The sequence below is a fragment of the Macaca mulatta genome, chromosome 10 (genome assembly GCF_049350105.2).
Source record: "Macaca mulatta isolate MMU2019108-1 chromosome 10, T2T-MMU8v2.0, whole genome shotgun sequence".
NCBI lineage: Eukaryota > Metazoa > Chordata > Mammalia > Primates > Cercopithecidae > Macaca > Macaca mulatta.
In genome coordinates this window covers 63,310,313-63,332,442 of record NC_133415.1, presented here as the reverse complement: position 1 = coordinate 63,332,442, position 22,130 = coordinate 63,310,313, and the positions used below count along the sequence as shown (strand labels likewise).

Below are 22,130 nucleotides of genomic sequence, written 5' to 3'. Positions count from 1 at the left end.
AGGAATGTGGGACTGTGAATTACTTCACTTGGCCAAATCAGGTGTGGTTTGGTTTGGCTTGGGTTCTTTTCCCCCTCAGAGGTAGAATATAAATAGAAATAATCAGCAACCTCTGATCTCATGAATAAGATCTTTATTTAAAATCCTCACATGTTAAATCATTTTATGCAATATTCTTTCAAGTGACAGACACATTAGCACTAGGCAAGTTTTGTGAATTTTAGGACTAAAAGACACCTAGAAGAAACATAAGGTGTTCTTTCCTTCGCCACCAAATACACAGGCAAGTAAGTGTGTCTAGAGACAGCAAAGGTATTTTCATCCTAAAGAAAAGACTTAGGAGGCAAAAAATACAGAAAACAAAACATAGCCTAGGCGAACCAGCTTCAGATCACATGCAGCAGGTGACAGGAGGCCTTGTGGACACCTCACACCCACAGGGGTGAGCTTCATTACAGGTCAACTCCAAGCCCACCTGAGCTCCTCAGAACCTCCACCCGGCAGGCCATAAACCAGAAGGTGGCAGACACCATCACTGTCACGCTGATAATAAAGGAGAAAACCACCCCTCTCTCCAAGCAGGAAGAGAAGGCCCCTTCACTCCAACGACGCAAAGAAACTGAAGCAGCCAAACCCAAAATAAAAATTAAATTTAAAAAGCAGCATGGGAAAACAGATGATAAATCTGCGCTGGGATCACTTGGAATCTCAGTCTATTTGGGGTCTCACACTCAAAAGTAAAAATAAAATTTAAAAGGAGGATGACAGAGATGAGAGCCCAATTAGGTCTGTGCTGGGTTCACTTGGGGTCTCGGTCTACTTAGAGTCTCAGACTCAAAAATAAAATTTTAAAAATGAAAGGGGGAGGTGACAGTTCAATGTGTGTGCGTGATGACCACTTGGGATCCAGTTCACTTGCTGGGAGGAGAGGGGACAGGTACCTCTGTGCCCGGCCTCCAGGTTCTCCGGGAGCGCAGGCGCCCGGCGAGAATCTAGGCTAAGTTTAACTCGAGGGCGACTGGAGCAGCGCCCGAGGGCCAGGCTGCGGCTTTCCGGAAACAAAGCCCCGGGGGTCCAAGCCCAGATCCAGGGAAAGGGGTCGGACGCCCACCTATCCCCCTCCCCAGCCTCCCAGCCACCGACCCCTGCCCAGAGGGGCGCCCTCCCAGCAGGTGCCCCTACCCCGGTGCCCCGACCCCCGCGCCCGGCGCGCGCCTCACCCAGCAGCGCCCGCAGGTGCTTCAGGCGGGTCAGCACGTCCTTCTTCGGGTCCAGCACCTTCTGGGTGGACTTCTTCACATCCCCGTGGCTCCTTCGGGAGAACATCCCGCGGCAGGAAGCCCGGGCCCCGCCGGCGGGGCAGTAGGCGCCTGCGCCACGCGAATCAAAGCATAGGGTCGAGGCCGGCGCGTGTCGCGCGGGCCACTCGCCGCCCCCAGCCCGGCTGCTGCCGCCGCTGCTGCCACCGCCGCTGCCTCAGCTGTGGCTCCAGGAAGGAGGGGCGGGCCGGTCACGGCGAGGGGCGGGGCAGGAAGGCGGTGTCGATGCGGGACCGAAAGCCCCGCCCCGCGGGTGGTGCCTCCCGGCCCCTCGGGCGCTACGCACGCGCACACAGCCCGACTCTCCTCGCGGGACACTAGCCCGTCCGCGCCAAAACTTAGAGGGGACGCGCTCAGAGCGCGGAGGAGGCGCTTCGAATCACAAAGGAGTTCCTCTCACGCACACGTTGTACTACAAATCCCGAGATGCACCGCGAGACAGTCCTCCAATCAGGCTGGCGGCCTTCGGCACGATGGGAGTCAATGGGCTGGCATTGGGCACGTCGCCCCGCCCTGCCGCGGGCCGCAATTGCTCCTGGGAAATGAAGTTCTCCAGCAGGCGACGCGCTGCGACCTCCTTTCCAGGGTCGCAGAAGGGCAGGGTGGCCCCTGCCCGCCCTCTGCCCCGGCAGCCTAGATCGTCCGTAGCGTCACTCTATCTCCTGCGCGCGCACCCCATTTTCCTCTAGTGCAACGTGAACTACACACACACACACACACACACACACACACACACACACACACACACACATCTCAGTGAGAAAAGTGTCAAGGCTTTTCAAATGCAAACTATTTTTAGGTTTAGCTTCTGGATTCACACCAGGGAACGAGTCGAAGCCCCTCTGACCGTGCCGAAATCGCAGCTCTAATTTCACACTAAGATGAGTGGCTTTGGCTCTAAGGAAGAGCGTGCCCCGGTGAGGAGTTCAGCCGGCCCCTTGGTTCCTGGAACCCAGCCTCACTTGGGGTATGGAGGTCGCTCGCTCAGGGGGCTCCTTGGGATCTTGCCTGTTTGTAGGAAGGGTGTGTTCTCTGTGTTGTGCAAGCCACATGGCGATCCAGTAGCAGAACCAGAAATAGACCCTGAGGGATCTGACTCAGGCCTGTATACTTTTTAAAGCCAGGCGCCTATTCCCTGGGGCAAGACTTTGAGCTGGAAGATGGTCAGGAGATTTCTTACACTGTAGGATTGTATAGTGGCATCCGGATCCTGCAGGTTTTGACATCCTTTCAGCTTTTTCAGCAAGTACTTAAGGTAGAATCACGTAGTTTCCATCCAAATTGGGACAACACAACTGTCTTTTCCTCCTCTAGCTGAACTATAACTTAAGGGAAGAGACAAGGATTTACACACCTTTGTATCCCCATTCCTGAGCACAGTATTTGGCCTGTAGGGTCACTCAATAAAAGTTCATTAAATGAAATATAATAAAAAGCTAAAATAGTCCTACATATTTCAACCAGGCAGGCAAAAAGAAAAAAAAAAAACAAACTCACAGTTTTAGAGCCTCTCTCTATTTTTAGACTTATGTAATATTCCTTTGTATGAACACATTCAGCAATAAAAAAGAACAGGCTACTGATAAACCCAATAGCATGGATCACTCTCAGACCCAGAGATGAAAGCCCCACATTCAAGATGATGGCAGAGTGGCCCTACCCGCCTGAGTCCCCAGATGACAACACACATCAGGACCACAAACCTCCAAAAGTGCTATAAGAGAGCAAAATAATGTCTTGTCTTAAGTCAAGACATTTTGAGAATCTTTGTTACAGCAGTTGAGCTTGTATCTGATTATGCATAGCAAATCACAATGTTCATTGCCCAATTCCATTAGGAGAAGATACCTTTCCTTACACTGACTGAAAAAATAGAATATGCTTGTCTTAGGAAATTCTATTTTTTTTTTTATTGCAAAGCAAGCTGCCATCATCATCAAACGTTTATTCAGCACCTCCAATGTGTAAGGCATAATTCTAAACCTTGGAGATAAAAGATGTATAAGGTGCATCTTCCTGACCTCCAATGCTTCCAATCCAGTTGAGGAGGCTGAGTGATTAGATACCTGTGGGAATAAATGACAGTGTACAGTGAACATGTGATACTGTCCAGCTTGGTAATGCCAGAAACAGGCATCTGTGCATATAGATTCATCTCAACCATCATATCTAGCCTTTACCCAGTAATGAAACTGTAGAACTCCAAATCTTCTCTTAAAAAGGAAGAAACATATAGTATTATTATCTTGGTACTTTTTCATCCACATGCACATACCATATGGCTCTTCTTACTTTCTGTTGTTCTTTCTAAATTCATTCCTGCTGGGCTGTGAACCTTTGAGGGCTTCACTTGCTTTGTACTGAATTCTTTATCCCTGGAGTTATAGAGTGCCAAGTGTTATGCAGACATTAAGTGTTGTTGAATAAATGTCCTACAGTAATCAGCAAATAAGAATAATGAGATCAAAAGTTCAAAACTTGTAATGCAAATTAAAACTGCTCTGAAATACCATTTGAATTAGAACAAACAAACAAACAAAAAACATCCACAGAGACAAGGTGTGATAACACACTCTGGTCTGCTGGTAAAGCTATAGAAAACATAGCTGGTAGAAATGTTAGATGCTACAACTCCTGTGGAAGGAAATTTGGCAAAAATAAATATTTGCCTTTTGACCCAGAATTTCAATTTGTTTTTTTTTTTTTTTTGGTTTTTTTTTTTTTTTGAGATGAAGTCTGGCTCTGTCGCCCAGGCTGGAGTGCAGTGGCGCTATCTCGCCAGGTTCAAGCAATTCTCCTGCCTCGGTCTCCCAAGTAACTGGGATTACAGGCATGCACAAACACAACTGGCTAATTTTTTTGTATTTTTAGTGGAGACGGGGTTTTGTCATATTGGCCAGGCTGGTCTTGAACACCTGACCTCAGGTGATCCGTAGGCTTTGGCCTCCCAAGGTTTTTTTTTTTTTTTTTTCCTTTTCCTTTTGACAGTCTTGCTCTGTCCCCCAGGCTGGAGTGCAGTGGTGTGATTTTAGCTCTCTGCAACTTCTGCCTCCCAGGTTCAAGCGATTCTCCTGCCTCAGCCTCCTGAGTAGCTGGGATTGCAGGCACGCGCCACCATGACTGGCTAATTTTTGTACTTTTAGTAGAGACAGGGTTTCACCATGTTGGCCAGGCTGTTCTTGAACGCCTGACCTCAAGTGATCCACGGGCCTCAGCCTCCCAAAATGCTGGGATTACAAGGGTGAACCACCATACCCAGCCAGAATTTTGACTTCTAAGAATCTACCCTGCAGATATTATAATATATAACACTGGAAGGATTTAAAAAAAAAACCCTAACATTAATGCCTACCTAAGTGGGATGGAGGAAGAGGTGGAAAGGACTCAGTATCCTCTCTGAGTATACCTTTTTATATTTTTTTCACTTTTGAGCCATATAAATGTTTTACATATTCAAAAATTGACACAGAAAAAGACAAGCCTGAAAATAAAAAATAAACGGAAAAAATAAACCTAACAATATATGTAATTGGTAGCATAACTCTATGGAGAAATAAATATAAAACCATGCGTGGAAGTGTATTCCTTTCAGTACTATTTACAATAGCCAATGTAGTGGGCGGAACAGTGCCCACCCTTCCCCCAAAAAAGATATGTCTATGTCCTAATCCCTGAAAACTGTGACTGAGACTTTAATTGGTAAAAGGATCTTTGCAGATATAATAAGATCCTCGGTTATCTGGGTAGACCCTAAACCCAATGACAAATGTCCTTATAAGAAACAAAAGAAGTGAAAACATAGAAACAAAGGAGAAGGCCACATGAAGACCAAGGTAGAGATTGAGGTTATGGATCCACAAACAAAAAGACCCCTATAGCCAAGAGAAACTGAAAAAGGCAAGAAAGGATTCCCCCCGGAGTCTTCCAGAGGAAGCCCAACACCTTGATTTCAGACTTCAGGATTCCAGAACTGTGAGAAAATAAATTTCTGTTGTTTTTAAGCCACCCCATTTTTGGTAATCTGTTGCAGCCACCCTAGAAAACAAGAACTACCAGATGCCAGAGAGAACCCTGTGATTGTCTAACAAGGTGCTTATATACACATACTTCTATAAGTGGCTAATTTAATCCAGTTCATCCACACAGTGTAGCACTATGGAGTACTATGCAGCTGTTTAAAAATAATGAGAACATTTCCTGTGTACTGATTTGACACAATTTTCCGGATACATTGTTAAATATAAAAGGAGCAGAATATTAAAACTATTTTTTTTCAAAAAGAAACACTGGAAGGATAAATAAAAAGCTAACATTAATTCCTACCTAAGTGGGATGGAGGATGAGGTGGAAAGGAATGAAAAAGGGTCCCCTCTGAGTATACCTTTTTATATATTTTTTTCACTTTTGAACCATATAAATGTTTTACATATTCAAAAATTAAAATAGAAAAAGACAAACCTGAAAATCAAAAATAAATGAAAAAATAAACTCAACTATATATGTAATTGGTAGCATAACTATATAGAGAAAATAATTATTTCAAGAGATTTTTGAAAACAGTATTCTGATTGTGCCTCCTTAGAGGGATATATTCTAAGGGCAAAAAGATCTGCAAAGAATTAATAATTACTATTAGGAACCAAGATTTTCAGAGTAAGAGAAAGGAGATGCAAAAATATCACATCAAAGAAAATGTGAAAACTCTGTAATACTAGATTTTACTTCAAATATCTATTTGAACTCACAATTTAAAAATACACACGTGTTGGCCGGGCGTGGTGGCTCACACCTGTAATCCCAGCACTTTGGGAGGCCAAGGCAGGTGGATCACGATGTCAGGAGATTGAGACTATGCTGGGCAACATGGTGAAACCCTGTCTCTACTACAAATACAAAAATTAGTTGGGTGTGGTGGTGCATGCCTGTAATCCCAGCTACCGGGGAGGCTGAGGCAGGAGAATCATTTGAACCAGGAAGTCAGAGGTTGCAGTGAACCAAGATGGCACCACTGCACTCTAGTCTGGCAAGGAAGCGAGACTCCGTCTAAAAAAAAAAAAAAACAAAAAACACATGTGTCAAGGTCATACATGAATGAAATGAATGAATAAAAAGAAGGCATATGTTCTTTTCTATACAGATATTGGCTGGATGCAGTGGCCCATGCCTGTAACCCCAGCACTTTGGCAGGTCGAGGCAGATGGATCACTTGAGGTCACGAGTTCGAGATCAACCTGGCCAACATGGTGAAACCCCGTCTCTACTGAAAATACAAAAATTAGCCAGGCATGGTGGCACGCACCTGTAATCCCAGCTACTTGGGAGGCTGAGGCTGGATTGCTTGAATTGGGAGGCAGAGGTTGCAGTGAACCAAGAACATGCCACTGCACTCCAGCCTGGTCCACAGAGTGATACTTCATCTCAAAAAAAAAAAGAAAGAAAGAATAAAAAAGCAGATATGCAGTTGTCCAACAATATTTATAAAAAGACTTTCTTTTTTTTTTTTTTTTGAGATGGTGTCTTGCTCCGTTGCCCAGGCTAGAGTGCAGTGGCGCGATCTCAGCTCACTGCAAGCTCCACCTCCCGGGTTCACACCATTCTCCTGCCTCAGCCTCCCGAGTAGCTGGAACTACAGGCGCCCATCACCACGCCCAGCTAATTTTTGTAGTTTTAGTAGAGATGGAGTTTCACCGTGTTAGCCAGGATGGTCTCGATCTCCTGACTTCGTGATCTGCCCACCTCGGCCTCCCGAAGTGCTGGGATTATAGGCGTGAGTCACTGCGCCTGGCCTATAAAAAGACTTTCTTTCCCATATTGAATTAACTTGGAGCGTTGATCAGTTATCAATCAACCGTGTACGTATCTATTTCTGGATTCCCAGGGGTTCTGTTTCACTGATACGGTTGTTTAACCCTAGACCATTACCCCTCTGTCTTAAGCTTTATTGAAAGTCTTGATTTCAGGTAATGTATATTATCTTTGTTCAAGATTATTTTGGTTATCTAGGTCCTCTGCAGTTTCATATAAAGTTTAGAATCAGTTTGCCTATTTCCTTAAAAAAAAAAATCTGCTGCGTGTTCTAGTTCTTCTAATCTCTATAAGTGCCTAGAAGCAATCATCTCCAGTGGTAATGAGGTATTGGTTTCCAAATACCATTCTCCATCCTAAGTAATCACGGTTCTTTTTTTTTTTTTAATGAATTAATTTTTTTAAAAAATAGAGAGAGGGTTTTGTCATGTTGCCCAGACTGGTCTCGAACTCCTTGACTCAAGCAATCTGCACACCTCGGTCTCCCAAAATGCTAGGATTACAGGCGTGAGCCACCACACACAGCCATAATCAGAGTTCTTTAGAAAAACGGCTGATTCCAGGTCTGGGGCAAGGAAAATATAGGGAATACATAAAACTGTACTCAAAGGTCAATGGGAAAGATTCAAAACAAAGGAGTCTATAGTCAAATGTGGGATAATTTGATCATCAAAAAGAATAATGACTGTGATTTATCATAAATAAAAATTCAGTCCTGGCATGATGGCTCACACCAGTAAACCCAACACTTTGGGAGGCTGAGGCAAGAAGATCACTTGAGCCCAGGAGTTTGAGACTGAACTGGACAACATAGGAAGACCCTGTCTCTCCATAAAATAAAATTTTTAAATGTAATACATACATAAATAAAAATTTGGGAATTTATAATTATATTCAAAAGACTTTTTTTTTTTTTTTTTTTTGAGACGTAGTCTTGTTCTGTGGCCCAGGCTAGAGTGCAGTGGCATGATCTCGGCTCACTGCAAGCTCCACCTCCCGGGTTCACGCCATTCTCCTGCCTCAGCCTCCTGGGTAGCTGGGACTACAGGTGGCTGCCACCAGGCCCAGCTAATTTTTTTTTTGTTTTGTATTTTTAGTAGAGACAGGGTTTCACCGTGTTAGCCAGGATGGTCTCAATCTCCTGACCTCATGATCCACCCACCTCGGCCTCCCAAAGTGCTGGGATTACAAGTGTGAGCCACCTCGCCTGGCCTCAAAAGACTTTTTAAATTTACTAGGTAAATATTTCAAGCAGAGGACATTTCTTATACCTTTGTTGTTTTCAACAGACTTTCATCTGGCTAAAATCTCTTCTCAGTAACAAGTGGGAAACTTGACCTGAACTGGGTGTGTACTTTAAGATCCTAATCAGCCAGGCGCAGTGACTCACACCAACACTTTGAGAGACTGAGGTAGGAGGATCATTTGAGCTCAGGAGTTCAAGACCAGACTGGGTAATATTATGAAACCCCTATCTCTACAAAAATATTTAAAAATTTAAAAAATTAGGCCGGGCGCGGTGGCTCAAGCCTGTAATCCCAGCACTTTGGGAGGCCGAGACGGGTGGATCACGAGGTCAGGAGATCAAGACCATCCTGGCTAACACGGTGAAACCCCGTCTCTACTAAAAAATACAAAAAACTAGCCGGGCGAGGTGGCGGGCGCCTATAGTCCCAGCTACACAGGAGGCTGAGGCAGGAGAATGAGAATGGCATAAACCCGGGAGGCGGAGCTTGCAGTGAGCTGAGATCCGGCCACTGCACTCCAGCCCGGGCGACAGAGCGAGACTCCGTCTCAAAAAAAAAAAAAAAAAAAAAAAAAAAATTTAAAAAATTAGCTACTCAGGAGACTGAGGCAGGTGGCTTGCTTGAGCCTGAGGTGCAGTGAGCCATGATCCCACCACTGCACACCAGCCTATGGCACAGAGCAAGACCCTGTCTCAAAATAAAAAAACAAGTAACAAAGAAAAAGAAAAAAGTTCCCAACCACAGGACAGTGCAAAGATTTGTCATCCTCTGTCTTCGTCACATACCAAAGAAGCATCATGCTTTCCTGATAACACCAAGTTGGATTTGATTGTTCAGGAAAACAGTAAACATGACAAAGTAAGCAAAATGGGATGAGAGCTCAAGAAGGCCTCAATTCATTCATCAAATCTTCAATTTATTCATCACTAAACTCATCAATACCTGATGTTGTCTGGAGTAAAATTTCAGATTTTTTGTTTTTGCGTATAAATTCAAACCAACGAAGAGTTATTGCTATGGCTAAATTGTGATGACCATAGTTTTGCAATTTCCCATTCTTTTCTATTGTACTGAAAATTGGTCTTTCAAGGCCCTATGTGACAACTGCAACCTGGATAATCTTTGAGATTAAATATTTGTCAAACAACTCTACAATTCTTTGTTGCCAGGCTTGTGCCCATCACAGCACCAGAGTCAACACTCAATCAATAATTATTGAATGAATTAATTCATTCACTTACTTGCTCATTAATATCTCAGTATTGTAATTAGGGAATGTGTTCAGTACAATGTTTTCAAATTAATTAAATTTTTATGCACCTAAATTTTAAAATTCTACTCTTCTTTTCCTAGAACTTTTTCTGAAAGATGCCTTGGGCTTCCTGTCTGCTTAAGCAAATTACTCATCATTTGTGAAACCATAATTTATCCTTCCCCTCCCCACTCCAACCCCCTCTATCTTTTTCTAAATTGTTGCTACTACTTGCAACAAGGGAGAAATGCCTGGTAGGCCCTCCCCATCTAATGTCAACCATCTCTTTCCCAAACACTCAATCACTGCTATTGCAGACAATTTGTTTGCCTTTTTAACTTCAATAATTGCAATCACTCTAGATGCATAGAACTTTAAGTGCTGTAGTTTCCAGATAACCTAAAAGTTACTGGATGAGGCACAGTGGCTCATGTCTGTAATTCCAGCACTTTGGGAGCCTGAGGCAGGAGATCACTTGAAAACAGGAATTCAAGACCAGCCTGGACAACTTAGCAAGGCTCCATCTGTACAAAAAAATGAAAAATTAGTTGGGCAAGGTAGCATGCACCTGTAGCCCTAGTTACTTGAGAGGCTGAGGTGGGAGGATCACTTGAGTCCAGGACTTTGACGGTGCATTGAGGTATGATCGTGCCACTGCACTCCAGCCTGGGTGACAGAGCAAAAATCTTGTCTCTAAAAAAATAAAAAATATATATATAAATAAAAGGTCTTGTGGCATGTGTGTTTGTGAGTTTCTCAGGTAAAACATGGCTAAAAGCATACAGAGTAAGTGGAGAAGAAAGATGCAGGCTGAAAAGAGAAAAGAGAATGTCCCAGAGGAGCTTAGCAGGCTTAAAAATATTCTCCTAGTAGACAATGATGTCTTAATGAAAGACATTCAAGATAGCAACTGTGGTGGTGCCCAAACATTGACATGGGCTGGGTGCAGTGGTTCAGGCCCGTAATCCCAGCAGTTTAGGAGGCCAAGGTGGGAGGATTACTTGAGACCGGGAGTTGGAGACCAGCCTGGGCAACATGGCAAGACCCTGTCTCTACAAAAAGTTAAGAGAATTAACGGGGTGTGGTGGTGCGCTCCTGTAGTCCCAGTTACCAGAAGTCTGAAGAAGGAGGATCACCTGAGCCCAGGAGTTCAAGGCTGCAGTGAACAATGATGGCGCCACTGCACTCCAGCCTGAGTGATCCTGTCTCAAAAAAGAAAGAAAGAAAGAGAGAGGAGAAAAGAAAAGAAAGAAAGAAAATGCAATGTCAGATAAAAGATGAAAAAGATGACATGAAAATGGAAACTGAGATTAAGAGAAACAAAAAGACTTCTAGACCAGAATGGATAGTACCCAATATGGATTAACCAAAGGCAAAGCAAGATAAAAGAAAGGGGAAAAGCAAACCAAATGCAGCGAAGGCAGAGAAGGGTTTGGTCTGGTAGACCCTTAAAAATTTGGGGCTGGGGCCGGGCGCCATAGCTCTTGCCTGTAATCACAACATTTTGGGAGGCCTAGACAGGCAGATTGCTTTGAGCTCAGGAGTTAGACACCAGCCTGGGCAACATGGTGAAATCCCATCTCTACAAAAAGTTACAAAAGAAATTAGCCAGTCTTGGTGATGCGCACCTGTAGTCCCAGCTAGTTGGGAGGCTGAGGCAGAAGAATCGATTGAACCCAGGAGGTTGCAGTGAGTTGAGATCGTGCCACTACACTCCAGCCTGGGTGACAGAGCAAGATCCTATTCTAAAACAAATAAACAAAAATTTGGAAAATGCCACGAGACAGATGATTGAGTAGAATGTATACAAATGCATACTTTGATTTCAGCTCCTACCAAATGAAAACTATTTCTTTTCATATTTTAACTTGGCCTTTTTTATTGAATTCAAACCCAACGTAACTCCTCAGGTTTGTTTTGGGAACTTGAACAAAATATTTTCTTTGGTGCATGAAAACCACACTGATATTTTAATTGGATGCTACTCAATATTCAGGTATCAAGCATCAAAATTCTGTCAAGTATTAATTGTTGTAATTGTCCTTATAACTAAGTAATTATAGTCAGGAAAAATAAAACAATGATGTACTGACAAATTTTCTTAACTCAGATTTAAAGAAAGCTGTTATGTTAGCATATCAGTAATTTTAAAAAAAGCATAAAAGTTATAAAAATATAACATTTTGGGAGGCCAAGGCAGACGGATAACTTGAGGTCAGGAGTTCAAGACCAACCTGCCCAACATGATGAAACCCTGTCTCTACTAAAAATACAAAAAGTAGCCGGGCATGGTGGTGCATGCCTATAATCCCAGCTACTCAGGAGACTGAGGCAGGAGAATCACTTGAACCCAGGAGGTGGAGGTTGCAGTGAGCCAAGATCGCACCATTGCACTCCAGCCTGGGCAACAACAGGGAAACTCCATCTCAAAAAAAAGAAAAAAAAAAGAATGAGACCCTACTGTCTCTCTTTTCCAGATGGTACTATATCTGTATACACTTAAAATATATTTTATCTCCAAAAATATCTCCTATTAGTTTACTTTATAACAGGAAACTACTAGTTTTTTTTCTTTCCAAATATCTGTCAAGCAAGAAAATTTAATACTTTAAACTTGACTATAAATCATTTTATATGAGAATATCACTTAAGGCAGACTTTTAAAAGTTTTTGGAAATGTACTAGCCATTTTGACATGTCTGATGGATGCCTGGTAACAGAGTGATGCCTGAGGGAAAAGAAAACCAATCATTTTTCTAAATTTATTCAAGCAGATGTATTCACAGCTGTACATTTCAACCACAATGTCATCTGCTTTGGATATATTTTCATTTTTTAGTCATCAGAGCAGTATCAATATATCAGCATTGAATCATGGATATACATCAACATTAGAAAAATATAACCCCAAGGGTACATACCATGAGAACATTTATAAGTAAAAAAAAAAAAAACAACATATCTTTGAATGATAATGTTGGGAAAATCAGGAATCGTGGAAACTATCTAAGCAGTAAATAAGACTGAATAGAAGACGATTCACAAAGTCTAGAGAGAGATGAAGTTACACAAGGTGAGGAGCCTGCGAAAGTTTGTTCATTACCTCACACCGTCCCTGGTAGACAAGGTGCCACCATTAGGTTTAATATTAGATAAGATGTTCTCCTTGATTTAGAACTGGGTGTTAGATTTTCTAAAAACAAAAACAGATAATGGAATGTCAACAAAAACTATTCATTCAAAACAGAGACATTCATCGCACAGTTTGTTTTATTTGGTAATTCCTATAACTTTCTAGAAAAAAAATCTCGAAGTAATTCTTGGGAAACATAGTAATTGTTGGGAAACATAATACAATAATACAAATTTTTTACTAATCCAAATATGAATCCACATATATGTCTTAAACTGAGACTCTTTTTACCTGGTGTTTCAGACAGAATCCTTAGTTGTAAGCAACATAAATTGACTTTTTAAGTGAAAGACAATTCATTGGAAGAATATCAGGCTCACAAAATCAATGGGAGATCTGAGAACCAATAATTAGAAAAGTAGAAACTCAGCAAGCTCCAGGTGGCCCAGACAGGTCACAGAATATGCTGTGTAGTATCAGCATACAATAGCTTTCATAACAACAAAGGACCCCTAACCATCCCTCACATCCTCAAATTCAAAGTTTCAACAGAGAATGACCAGTTGGCTAAACCTTGGTCAGATGCCCAGTTTATACGTTCACCCTGTTGGCTGCCATGGGACAGAAAATCTGAGGTGCTAGACCCCTTTGTAGTAGGAGGTGGGCATCACCTCCAAGCAGAACTATACAGGATAGGAAATCCCCCACCCCCAAAAATGGGGAGTTTTGTTGGAGGAAGGGCTTTTGGATGCTGAATAGCTAAAATAACAACAATTGCAAATCAATACATCTTCCACAAAGGAATAAAGAGAATAGAATCCTCATTATTTACCATTCACTTGGCATAAATTAATATCTGTCCTGGAATACGGGAATTGTCCACTTAATCAGGCTGATTTATAATTAAGATCTTGTACTTTAGTAAGATGATTGAAATACATAGTTTACTCCTTTCAGTAAATCCTTGAGCAAGAATTATATTTGATAGTTTTTTCCTGAATTTTAACTGCGAAATCCCTGATGTTACTTATATTTAGGGTGTATAGGGTGTATATGAATTATGCAAATATTAGACTCATCATAGTAAATAATTGGAAAGACTTGGATCATATTTTTAAGAATTTAAGAATTCGTATGTCACAGAGCATCACTAAGACAGTCCCTTGACGTCTTCAAAACACTGGCCTTCAGGAACCTTTCTCTTTATATTATTCTTTGTCTGTTCTTATTTTTCTTCTTCTCTCTGAATTGAGCTTTCCCTTTGTAAACCACCCGAATATTTATCACTTTTTATTGTCCTTCTTGGCAATCTTTTTGATCCAGTCAATAGTCTTGAGTCCCTACCCTGTGCTAGTTTCATGCATGGCAATGAAGTTATAAAGATCATAAGAATATGGCCCCAAGCCCCAGAGACACCACAGTCTAATAGAGGAGACAGTCACAGCCCTTACCTCAGAGAACTCACAGGCCGGTGTAGGAGACAGACACCTAACTAGATAATAGTAATTAAAAATAGCAGCATGTACTGGGCAGTATAGGAGAGACCAGAGAGAACTGGGCAGTGGGAATAAGGGGGGAGCTCAGAGAAAGCTTCCTGGAGGTGACACCTGAATTGGGGAAAGGAGCTGAATGCACCCAAGGTCAAAGCAAGGAGGTGAGATGCAATGGGCTGTGTGAGGCTCACCAGAAGCAGATTGGTTTGTGTGGTTATCACCCAGGTTTGTGTTTGTGGCTGTATTTCGCATACTATGGGTTACGGAAATGTGTATGTGTTCTTGAAGCCCTGTGAAAACAGAAAGAACAGCAGGGCCAAACGATCATAAAAGGCGATAATGCCAAAATGGGAAGAGACAAGTGAACTTCCCTGGAATGTGTGGAAGGCAGGATAGGATGACAGCAGACCCAAAGGCTCCAATTCCCAGTCTTTCCCCATTACTACCTTTGCAGTCTTCAATGGGTGACTGAATTCTCCAAGACTCTCAAAGGCTCAGTTTTCCTCATCTATAAAATGGAGATAAACCTGCATTGGGTTATGTATTCTATCTAAGAAGTAAATGAGCATAAAAAGAATTGAACACAATATGTGGCACAAAAATGTTCAATACATAGGTTTTTTTCTCCACTCTCCAGAAACTTAGAACAAGACCATTGCTGTTTGCTAAGATTACTCATTTGTGTGCTCACTTGATTTTTAAATGTGTTGAATGGGAAGGATTTACACAGCTGTGGTTTCCCGTGGTTCTGCATAGCTCACACTGGACACCACCAGAACAAGTCAAAACAACGACCCAGAACCCTTGATTCTCCACTTTTATTATGTGCACTCCTTGGCAAGGAGGGGCACTTTCACTGATGCCCCATTATATGAAGTGAAATATCCCCTCTTTCTGGACCATAAATGAGAAGAAAGCTGGCCAAGGCCGGGCCTGGTGGCTCTCACCTGTAATCCCAACACTTTGGGAGGCTGAGGCAGGAGGATCACTTGAGCCCAGGAATTCAAAGCTTCAGTGAGCTATCATCATGCCACTTTACTCCAGCCTGGACAACAAAGTGAGACCCTGTCTCTTAAAAAAAGAAAAAAGGAACGCCCCTCATTTGCTTTGCCTGTGTAATTCTACCCTACTCCATACCAACACTGGTCATGATATAGCTTAGGTTAAATGATTTTACATAATTGTCAAGAGTATTAGGAAGAACATTCTGGAATCATAAAAGGTTTCGAGAGTGGAATGCAACTGACAGATATAGTCCTTCATTGTAAAGAGAAAAGGTAACCAAAGCTGGTTAGTGACTGGCTGTTCCCAGAACTAGGGAGGAAACCACTTGCCTGGCTCTGCAATGATGCTTCTGGCCTCATTAGGATGGCTGGAAAATGCCGTCACATCTGAATACCGTTTTTTAAAGCAGTTCCATGCACTTATTTCACCTACACTCAGAAAAGCTGTATGGTTGGCACAAGGTCATCCAGCTCACACAAGGCAGGTAAAAAGACAAACCAGAACAGGCACTTGGAAAAGCAGGAAGGAAGTAAACATATGCCTCAGTTTGTCCTCTGGAAGCTGGAAGTCAAGATAGACCAGTTCAGAGAGAGTAGGAAAGGCTCTTGAAGGCGACTAGATAAAGAATAGAATATTTTTAGCCATAGAAAGAAAGAACTCCAGGCATTCATGGCCACAGGGATGGAACTGGGGAACCTGATGTTAAGTGAAATAAGTCGGGCACAGAAAGTTAAACATCGTATGTTCTCACTCATATGTGGAAGCTAAAAAAAAAGATCTCATAGAAGTAAAAAGTAGAACAGAGGATATTGGAGGCTGGAAGGACAGAGGGAAGAGGGGGATAGGGAGAGATTTGCTGAAGCATACAAAATTACAGCTAGATAGCAGGGATAAATTCTCGTGTTCTATAGTGCTGTAGGATGACTACAGTTAACAATAATATATTAGATAGTTCCAAATAGCTAGAAGGAGGATATTGAATGTCCCCAACACAAAGAAATAATAAATGTTTAAAATGATGGATATGCTAATTACTCTGATCTGATAACCATAAATATGTGTATTGAAACATCTGTATGTACCCCATAAACATGCACAATGATTTTGTGTCAATTAAAAAAAAAAAAAAAGCCAAAGTCCTTACAATGACCAACAAGACTTGACATGATCTGATGTCCCATTACCCTTTTTTCATGCTTCAATCAGTTGAACTTTAACAAAGGGTTTTTTTGTTTGTTTTTAGAGATGGAGTCTCGCTCTGTCACCCAGGATGGAGTTTAGTGGTATGGTCATAGCTCACCGCAACTTTGAATTTCTGAGTTCAAGGGATCCTCCCACCTCAATCTCCCTCCTAGCTGGGACTACAGGTACGCCACTATACCTGGCTACCTTTTTCATTTTTCTTTTTTGTAGAGATGGGGTCCCACTATGTTAACGAGGTTGGGCCAGTATATTTTTAAGTGCTTTTTGTTCGATTAGATGAATCAGAAGTCTATTTCTCAAGTTAATTTCTGGCCTGCCTGTTTCAAGCATGCCTGGTGCTTTTCCTATGGATATTCTGTTTATTACTCTATACATACCCTCACTATCCTCCCTGGAGACAAACTTTGGGTTTTCTTTCCTTGCTGCCAGCACCTGAACTATTGGGGCTTCTTCTACTGTCTGCCTCTACCTTTGGAAGACCATTCTTCCTCCCCCTTGCCAGTTGCCTTCCTGCTTATTGGTGTGAAAGCAATCCTTGTCAGGCCAGTCAACTTATGTAAACTAAAATCATTTGATCATGTAGACACAAGGCTAGTCTGATATTAAAAGGAATGAGCCAAGGAGTCACAGGCTTAAAGAATTTTAGAATTGGAAGGATGTTAGAGATAAGTTACTGGATACAGGAGATGAGTCTAAGGAGATTAGTGTTTTGGTGAGTTTTTTTTTCATTTCAGATGCCTGAGGCCACAAACTGATACCCTCTGTGTTTCACCTACTTATTGCTATATAACAAACTATCTCCAATCTTAGTGGCTGAAAAAAAAGTTTTGTTTATTTGCTCACAATCCTGCAATTTGCAAGGCTTGGCTGGGACAGTTCATCTCAGCTTTACATGACTGATGTTTGACTGAGGCTGAAGAATCAGTTTGAAAGATGGCCTCACTAACATGGCTGGCAAGCTGGTGTTGACTGTTGGCTTGAAGCTCAGCTGGGGCTGTTAGCCAGTGGCCTCACTTCCTTTCTGGTTGGCCTCTCCACATGGCTAGATTAGACTTCTCAGAGGGAGGCAGTCTCTGGATACTCAAACTTCTTATATGGTGACCGGCTTCTTCTAAAATACAAAAATAAAAGCTGCCAGGTCTTTTTAAGGCTTCAAATTGGAAATAGCACCCTGTCACTTCCTCCATGATCTATTGGTTAAAGAAGGTCACAGAATCATCCCAGATTCAAGAAGCGGGGAACAATCCAAGGACATGAATATTGGTAAGTATGGTTCCTTGAGAACCATCATTATAAAAAATTAGTTCACTATCCTTCCCGCTTTCGGCAAATATTGAGCTTCCACTGAAATTTTCAGGCCAGCAAATGATATGGTTAGTTGAACATTGTCCTAGGAGGCGCCTGAGCTTCTGACCTAGCCTGGTTATTAATTAGCTTTAGAGACTTGAAGTCATCTAAACCGTAAGTCTTCTGGCCTGGATGAATTTTCATGTAGCTTCTAGCTCTAAATGCAGTGTCCTAGGTATCAGTTGGTCTTCAATTCCTAGATGAAGCTTTAAAAAAAAGTGGGGGCATATGATTTTACTATATTGGATTAAACCTCTGATTTTTCAGTGCAGTCAATCTGTATAAAAGCTCAACTGTGTCTCTACTAAAAATACAAAAAACACTAGCCAGTTGTGGTGGCACACACCTGTAATCCCAGCTACTCAGGAGGCTGAGGCATGAGAATTGCTTGAACCTGGGGAATGTAATTGTTTGGTGGGCGTTGATTTCATCATGTCTGTACTTCTTTGTATGTCCAAAATGCATTGTTCATAATTTAAAAATGCCTGAATACACTCTGGCTTTGAATCGCCCCAGATACAACCCTTTTCTGGCTCTGCTTTATTGTTTTCACTTGTTAAAAGTTTCTGTCAGGCATGCTGGAGTGACTGATGCCTCCAAGAAGCACATACTAAAGAAACATAGAATTTGTTTTCCGCAAAGTTATCAAAACCATCAATTTTAAAAAAGTGTTGTTTAATCTGTGGGCAACAGAAAGTGTTTCTCTAACTTTAGGTTTTTTTTCTTTCTCCCCAACTTTAAAAAAAAAAATCCATTTTCAGAATAGTGACTTACATAAACAGTCCCCACCTCGGAGAATTCCAGGATATGCTTTATCCACTGGGCACTAAAACCGAGAAAAGTGATCTGGGTCATTTCAGGCTTCCATCCTTTGTTATTTCAAGTCAATAAAAATAGTTGGGAGGAAGGTGACTCAGGATCTGGCTTGCTCTGTCTTCTTGATTAAAATAATGGCAGATTAATTTGGCTTATTTGATTCCTTTTTATCTCTTTATTATTCTTGCTGGAAATTAGATAAAATGACTATTATTCCCTTCTCACCTCCAATCAGTTGACTTAGAGCAAAAAAAATTATTTTCACCAGATTGATATGATTGCACGCAAGATTTCTGAATCAGATAGCCCTAGTTTTCCCTCACTTCCTCACCAAAAATTCCACCCATGAAGGTATATTTCAAAAATAGAAAGTGAACACAATGACCATGTGAGTTTCCATTAAGAGGAATGAGGGCTATGATTCAGCGGTTGTGCAGGCTCTGATTACCTAATCAAGGCCATAACAACTGCTGCTGTTTAGAGGTGATACCCTGAATAATAAAAGATTTTCTCTTTTTGATGTTCCCTCTACTTTAAAAATCTCACAGTGTTTTAAAATATATATGAGAACCTCAGGTACTTCTATCAATAGTAATCAACAGTCTGTCTTAACTACTCAATAGAAATAATATGTAAAAAATACTAAGAGCTAAAATTCATAAAGCCCATCATGTGTGAGTTACTGTTACTACTTTCATGGATTTATATACAGAAAGGCTTTGTTCCCCCATGCAGAGATAAAGGCCATCAGAAGATCAAATAAGTTAGAAGAAGGAGGCAAAATACATCCATATTCTTCCAGAAAAGAGAAAAGACAAAAATTTTCAGTTGTTTTTGGGTGGCTTGGAATTAGAAACGATCCTGGTTCTTCTACTTCAGAGCAAAACAATAAGAAAAGATAGGTGAGGAGCTGCCAGCGTGGATGCTTTCAGAACCTAAATTCAAATGATACTTTTTCTCTAGCAAAAGCACTAGGTTCTGACATGACTGAGTGTGATTCTTAGCAGAGGATCAAACCCTCTGCTATGAAACCCCAGTGACAGGTGAAATCCCAGGGCAAAACCCCAGTGTGAGGCTACAAAAAGAAAATTGGTTCCCCTCCGAGACGGCCAGGGTCTGGCTTTGAGCAAGGCAAGCTAGGCACCTACGGCGCAAGATTTGAAGGGAAGTAGGAGACTCACTCTTATGTCTGTGCAAGGGTCGACCTGCAGAATTTTCCCAAGTCCGACTCTGAGTGCAGGCAAAGGGAAGTTTCCCTGAAGTATTAAACCTGGAGATCCCAGGGGTAGACTGAACAGGGGTGGAGACGAAGCTGAGCCTGGGTCGGGAGAGTGCTTGGTGGTGCGGGCATCAGTACAAGGGCACTTCTGGCATCACCCGTTCATCTCAAATGGGCCTGCATAGGGAAAGTTATTACAAAATCCATTCTCGGCCAGGTGTGGTGGCTGATACCTGTAATTCCAGTACTTTGGGAGGCCAAGGCAGGAGGATTGCTCGAGCCCAGGAGTTTGAGACCAGCCTGGGCAACATAATGAGACCTCATCTCTACAAAAAGTAAAAAAAGTAGCCAGATGTGGTGATGCACGCCTGTAGTCCCAGCTCCTCAGGAGGCTGAGGTCATAGGATTGCTTGAACTCGGGAGGTCAAGGCTGCAGTGAGCTGTGTTGCACCACTGCACTCCAGCCTGGACAACAGAGCAAGACCCTGTCTCAAAACAAACAAACAAAAAAAGCCTATTCTCAATAATCCAAGGGTAAAACAATGAGATAAAGCAAAACCTTTATAAAGCAATACCTTTCATTGCAAGGAGGAAGTAAAATTGCTAGTGTGTGTGTGGAGTAAAACAGAGTAACTCTATCAGTTAAGATTTTATAGGTCTGGCATGGTGGCTCATGCCTGTAATCCCAGTGCTTTGCGAGGCTGAGGCAGGCAGATCACCTGTGGTCAGGAGTTCAAGACCAGTCTGGCCAACATGGCAAAACCCCATCTCTACTAAAAAACATACAAAAAATTATCTGGGCATGGTGGTATGCACCTGTAATCCCAGCTGCTCGGGAGGCTGAGGCAGGAGAATCACTTGAACCCAAGAGGCAGAGGTTGCAGTGAGCCGAGATCTTGCCACTGTACTCCAGCCTGGGTGACAGAGCGAGACTACATCTCAGAGAAAAAAAAAGGACTTAAAAAAAAATGTAACCCAGAGGAAGGCCAACTTAAGCTGCTGTAAGAAAGAAAAGGGAATGTATTAATTCATGCAACTGAGATGTCCAGGAATGAACTTGGCTTTAGGGTTCAATGCTGAGCTCCTACTGGGCCTTTCTGTAGCTGACTCACCCCTGGGCTTTTCATATGGCAGGATGGCCAGGCAGTTTAGGGGCTCAAACAGGAAAACTGGGTTGACCTTCACCGGACCCCTGCCAGTCACTGTGGCAGGTGATGGAGAAAGATCAAGACACATGTGAGTGAGTAGGGGATAAGAAGTCCCTAAAGGAAAATCGGGGACTGTCGCAAAATACAGTGAATGACTGTAATGGGGAGCAAAAAGCCACGAAAGGCCTCTGCAATAGGAGAACAAATGACCGGTCAAATCCGGCTCTTCACAAGCTACTTAAATGCCACCATTGGCTACACTGAATGCCAAGAAAACACATTTTCTGATACCGGCTACCTCCAAGTTGGTGGGCTAGGGAGATTTTTGTGTGAGAAATGTTTTTAATTGTATCTTGTTGCTGAAGCATCTAAAACCTGCCAGAGAGGAGTGACAGACATTCAGCTTTCCTGCCTGCTGCTTCCTCTTTTACACAAATATATCATCACTTCATTTCAGGAAGGGCAAACACTTCTGTGTTAGAAAATTGCCTGATAAAAGGGCTTCCTCCATTCACTAACCTCTCGGCAGAATTGTGACCGCAGACCTATGGAAAGGATACAGAGGAAGTGGCGTTTGAATGCCACCCTGCTTAGGGGTTTTCATGCACTCACAGAAAATCCCCAGACCAAAGCCCTAAGTCATTTCTACTTACCCAGAGACACAAACAGGCCTTTCCACTCTCCTTAATGCTAGTGCTTTGGAAGCACTGAAGCTTCCTGAAACAGTTTTTGATCATTCACTTTCCAAAATCTGAATCAACACTTCTAAGGAAGCAAAGGGCATTTGCAAGTTCTTTTTGGCTTTGGACAAAATGCAACTTCAGCTACTAGTTTCAAAAAGAAAAGTTCTAGTGCGTTTTGCCCGAAATATGTAACTAAATGGTTGTTAAACCTACAGTAATTTATTAGAAAAATAGAAGTAAACCATTTATAGCAGAATAAATTCTGCAGATGGTAAGGAATTAAATGTAAAAACAAATCATTTTTTAAAACTAGAAATACATGTGGGCAACTTTGTTTGAAAGCACAGTAAGTTAAAGTCTGATGACAAACCAGAAAAATATTTGCAATAGATGTGATAGACCACATGTGTCTATTTCTAGTGTATATTGACCTTAAACATCTTGATAAGAAAATCACCAA

The 22,130-nt window shown here is 42.1% G+C and overlaps 1 protein-coding gene across 7 annotated transcripts in view; it reads right to left on the bottom strand.

Moving 5' to 3' along the window:
* Positions 1-1,484, bottom strand: part of RALGAPA2 (Ral GTPase activating protein catalytic subunit alpha 2) — a 322,744-nt gene extending 321,260 nt beyond the window's left edge. For all 7 annotated transcript variants that reach the window (XR_013398579.1, XR_013398580.1, XM_015149541.3 and 4 more), the window contains 1 exon segment: positions 1,221-1,484. Coding sequence is in view for 5 of the 7 variants with exons in the window: in XM_015149541.3 (XP_015005027.1) it covers positions 1,221-1,326 (106 nt within the window). In the remaining 2 variants the exon portion in view is untranslated.
* Positions 1,485-22,130: the final 20,646 nt, after the last annotated feature.